A 4,826-nucleotide genomic window follows, 5' to 3' on the forward strand; every position below is an offset into this window, starting at 1 on the left:
GGTAGTTAAAGAAGAGGATAGAGAAAAAACGAATTAATGAAGAAATGAATGAAAGAAAGAATATCATGTACCACCGTGGATATTGCTAAAATTTCTTCTGTCACAAAATATGTTCTTTAAAAAGATAAAAACTATAACCATACTAGTATAGTATGTTTACTATTATTTCAACAATATAAAACATTATATTTCATATTTTAAAAAAAAAAATACCGGAATATAGACGAAACAAGGACCAGATAGGTCGTGTCTCATTAACTGCAATGATCGATGGTGACTTCTGAATAGCAAACAACAGAGATAAATACATTTTTTATCGGATTTTGTATTCGATGGCACATAATTTAGGATATAATCTGACAGAATCACAAAAGCAGTTTCTCACATACGTCGACCCTAATATCATCATCTATGCTAAATTAAATTTACATTGACCAGTAACAAATGATAATTATTAAAATCTATGGCAAATAATTTTATGTATCACAAGCGTATCGATAGAAAGGATTTTATTTGCAGCAACAAGGGAAAATCTAAATGGAAGAATTGAACGTTGTCATGCAAATATAGAAAAATTTTGGTGGTTGCCAGTAGTATCATAACTACAGAATTTGATAAACTTATTAAATACATTCCTAACGTTTATGGTTACGGATGGAAATCACTGACTCTCCTTGGGATCACCGCAGAATCCTACAGCGTAATATATGCTGCGTATCGTATTTTCAACAACTAAATATAAAATGTTAACATCCAAAAAATACATTTTATGATCGCAGTTTCCAAATCCTATTATTATCCCTAAAGTCGTCATGTATTGTGGTCGCCCATGTTTTTATGTATTGTGGTCGCCCACATATTGATGTATTGTGGTCGCCCATATTTTGATCTGTTCTTTTGTCTCCTATTCAAAATCTTATATATTCATCAGCCTTAGTCATTTCGAAAGCCACGTTGCCCTCAGCGCTGCTCATTTGCAGTATTCGAAATGAGACTGTGTTATGGTTTACGGTCGACATTTTTCTTTTGCTGTCCAAGATGGCATTAGCGTATTGTATATGATGATGCCGATGCTGCCTAAGTGAAGGATTATTCAACAGTGTGTACATCGTTTGCCAGTTGTTTCTGGCGCGCATAGAACCTCTGTTCTTGGCGACAGTCGTTTTGACGCCTAAAATAGGACAAAAATACAAATAAGACACAGCTTGCGTATAGTATGTATTGTGGCGTCCTCTAGCAGATGAATTCTTCTTTACGTGATATATGTACACACAATATAAGTTATAAAACAAAATGCATTGACAATATTTCGAGGTCACACCTACAAGTTGAAGAAAGACTCACGTGTCCATCACTGTCCTATTGTATGTATACTTTCAATCAGATACATTCCTCTTTACCCCAAACAAGACATTGTTGAGTAAATTGCACTTCATCTTATCATCAACTATCACAAAACAGAAGAAATTAATGACCATGCTGCAAAATAAATATAGCATTCCCGTTATAAGTTAGAATTTATGACATAATCTACTTTATACGAGGGAAAGGTAGCTTAAAAATACGAGTAGCGATTATTACTGATAAAATTTGAAGATGATTTATATGGAGGCAGAAATAAGAATGGTACTTAATACGTATATTACAGACATTTACCGTTTGCCTTCGATTCTTTTGCCAGCGCCAGTTCTATTCCTTTTCTGATCCCAACATCAAGTACCAGTAGCCTCAGAAATACAATAACAACTGGATGGGTGTGAGCCACTTCTACGTGCATAAACCCTATATAGGCATTAAAACCTGTGAAAGCAAATCAGATAGATCAAAGCTTGTTTCTCAGTTTTAACACATTATTAGATGCGGCTGAGTCACACGAGAGCCACGTATTAGAAGCAAATATGTCGAGAACTAGAACTCAAGGCAAACAAACTACCAAATTTTTCTGCGGTGTAGCCTTTAAGAATATAACAGAAAAAGGTACGTATGCAGTCGAGCTCATGCTGAAGACCACTTTTTTCAAGAGTGCACCTGTTTCAAAAGACCTTAAAATTTGACTATACATTTAATACATTAAATTCTTAAAACATATATTAAAAAATCACATGAGATTTTAGTAGGCCTTTTTAAGCAGGTAGCACCGCATCATCTTAATCTAGTGAGTCTACGTAAATCTGCTTCGACGTTAGCATAACGAAAAATTGTTTACGAAAGCTTTGATAGAGACGAGGGCTTCAAGGTAGGGGAATTTGCACCTTATGATGGTTTTTAACAGATGTATCGCTTTGGAATTTAATGTGATTGTATTTTTTTTTGGATGACAAATATAGAAAAACATAGGAAAAGTGTGATTTTGGTCGAGAATTCAATTTGTGACATGGCGTATTCGAACAAAAATTTGAAAATTTCAGATGAAATTAAGCCATGTAGACTGAACAATGCAGCAGCTGACTTGTACATTACCTGGGTCAAACTTTTGGAATTTCTTGGGCAGGATGCTTTGATCTAGGCGTGATAGCAGAGAAGCTCCGATTATTGTGGACTTGATTATTCTCATAAAACATGACAGGAAACCCATGAAGATATTGTAGAAGAACATGAAGTAGGTCACTAGAAACAGCAGACGTCTGTAAGTGAAAACAAAAAACGATTTCTTATCCTATACAAAATGTCAAAATATGAACATTTTCCGGTTTATATATAACCTTGATGTATTTTGATGGATTCATTGATAAAGCTTGCGTTTCACATTTGGCTTAGAATAACGATACAGTGACTGAAGTAGTCGACGATACTCCCCACGCGTTCTTTCTGATCCCACATAAAATTCGTCGTGCATAGCAATACGCTGAATAATAATGGTGTAGTCTTCGTTATTTACGAATGTGCAAGTTTTAAGTTTGCTATCATCAATAAGAATGCTTCATTAAAGTAATATATTATACAAGGCAATACTACCACAGAGTAAGGTTTTATACAAGGCAATATTACCACAAAGTAAATTATTACACAAGGCAATACTACTATACAGTAATGTAATATATAATGCAATACTACCAGGTAATACTACCACAGAGTAACGTTTTATACAAGGCTATACTGATATAGAGTAATGTATTATACAAGAAAATACTACTATACAGTAACGCAGGAGTGTAGAACCTTTTCTGCCATGGGCCAAAGTGCATTTTTTAAAATCAATCAAGGGCTGCAAACACATTTCTTTAATATAAGTACTGTTCACGGGCCAGATTTCTGTGTTGTTTTAATTTGCCCTGAGGTCCGGACAGAACACGTCTGCGGGACGCGGGTTGTGCACCTGTCCAGTAACGTATTATACAAGGCAATACTAATATACAGTAACGTATTATACAAGGAAATACTACCATAGACTAACTCATTATACAATGCAATACTACCACAGAGTAACGTATTATACAAGGCAATACAACCATACAGTAACGTATTATAAAAGGCAATGCTAATATAGAGTAACGTATTACACAAGGTAATACTACAACAGAGTAACGTATTATATAATGCAATAATAATATACAGTAACGTATTATACAAGGCAATACTACTATAGACTAACGTATTATACAAGGCAATACTACCATAGAGTAACTCATTTCACAATGCAATGCTAATATACAGTAACGTATTAAACGAGGCATTACTACTATGCAGCAATGTATTATACAAGGTAATACTACCATAGAGGGATGTATTATACAAGGCAATCCTACTATAGAGTAACGTATTGTACAAGGCAATACTACCAGGTTGTACTACCATAGAGAAACGTATTATACAAGGCAATAATACTATACAGTAACGTATTAAACAAGGCAGTACTACCATAGAGTAACGTTATATACAAGCAAAAATAATACGATACAGCAATGTATTAATACTACCAGGTAATACTACCATAGAGGAACGTGTAATACAAGACAATACTACTATACAATAACATATTATACAAGGCAATACTACTATACAATAACATATTATACAAGGCAATACTACTATATAATAACATATTATACAAGGCAATACTACTATACAATAACATATTATACAAGGTAATACTATCATAAAGTATTATACAAGGCAATACTACCACAGAGTAAAGTATTATACAAGGCAATACTACTGTACAGTAACGTGCTATACAAGGCAATACTACCACAGAGTAACGTGTAATACAAGACAATACTACTATACAATAACATATTATACAAGGCAATACTACTATACAATAACATATTATACAAGGCAATACTACTATACAATAACATATTATACAAGGCAATACTACTATACAATAACATATTATACAAGGTAATACTATCATAGAGTAAAGTATTATACAAGGCAATACTACTGTACAGTAACGTGCTATACAAGGCAATACTACCACAGAGTAACGTGTAATACAAGACAATACTACTATACAATAACATATTATACAAGGCAATACTACTATACAATAACATATTATACAAGGCAATACTACTATACAATAACATATTATACAAGGTAATACTATCATAGAGTAAAGTATTATACAAGGCAATACTACCACAGAGTAAAGTATTATACAAGGCAATACTACTGTACAGTAACGTGCTATACAAGGCAATACTACCACAGAGTAACGTGTTATACAAGGCAATACTACTGTACAGTAACGTGTTATACAAGGCAATACTACTATACAGCAATGTATTATACAAGGCAATACTTCCACAGAGGGACGTATTATACAAGGCAATACTACCATGTAATACTGCCATAGAGTAACGTATTTTACAAGGTAATAC

General features: G+C 33.5%; 1 protein-coding gene across 1 annotated transcript; it reads right to left on the reverse strand.

Moving 5' to 3' along the window:
- Window positions 1–220: 220 nt before the first annotated feature.
- On the reverse strand, window positions 221–2,635 carry LOC149798898 (stimulated by retinoic acid gene 6 protein-like). Its single transcript, XM_089956995.1, has 3 exons — window positions 2,461–2,635; window positions 1,657–1,800; window positions 221–1,171 (listed from the first exon to the last, which is right to left on the reverse strand). Exons 1-3 carry the CDS (start codon window positions 2,594–2,596, stop codon window positions 909–911), a joined length of 543 nt encoding a protein of 180 aa, XP_089813121.1. The 5' UTR covers window positions 2,597–2,635; the 3' UTR covers window positions 221–908.
- Between the last annotated feature and the right edge of the window lie 2,191 nt (window positions 2,636–4,826).

The sequence above is a fragment of the Sinohyriopsis cumingii genome, chromosome 5 (genome assembly GCF_028554795.1).
Source record: "Sinohyriopsis cumingii isolate HCF-2022 chromosome 5, ASM2855479v2, whole genome shotgun sequence".
Taxonomy (NCBI): domain Eukaryota; kingdom Metazoa; phylum Mollusca; class Bivalvia; order Unionida; family Unionidae; genus Sinohyriopsis; species Sinohyriopsis cumingii.

Excerpts from the sequence above, each read along its gene's own strand:
- LOC149798898 (XM_089956995.1), bottom strand. The coding sequence starts at position 2,596 with ATGTTCTTCTACAATATCTTCATGGGTTTCCTGTCATGTTTTATGAGA. Across the intron at positions 1,801-2,460 it reads ATTCCAAAAGTTTGACCCAG|GTTTTAATGCCTATATAGGG; the intron begins GTAATGTACAAG and ends TTGCTTTCACAG. Across the intron at positions 1,172-1,656 it reads AAAAGAATCGAAGGCAAACG|GCGTCAAAACGACTGTCGCC; the intron begins GTAAATGTCTGT and ends GTCCTATTTTAG.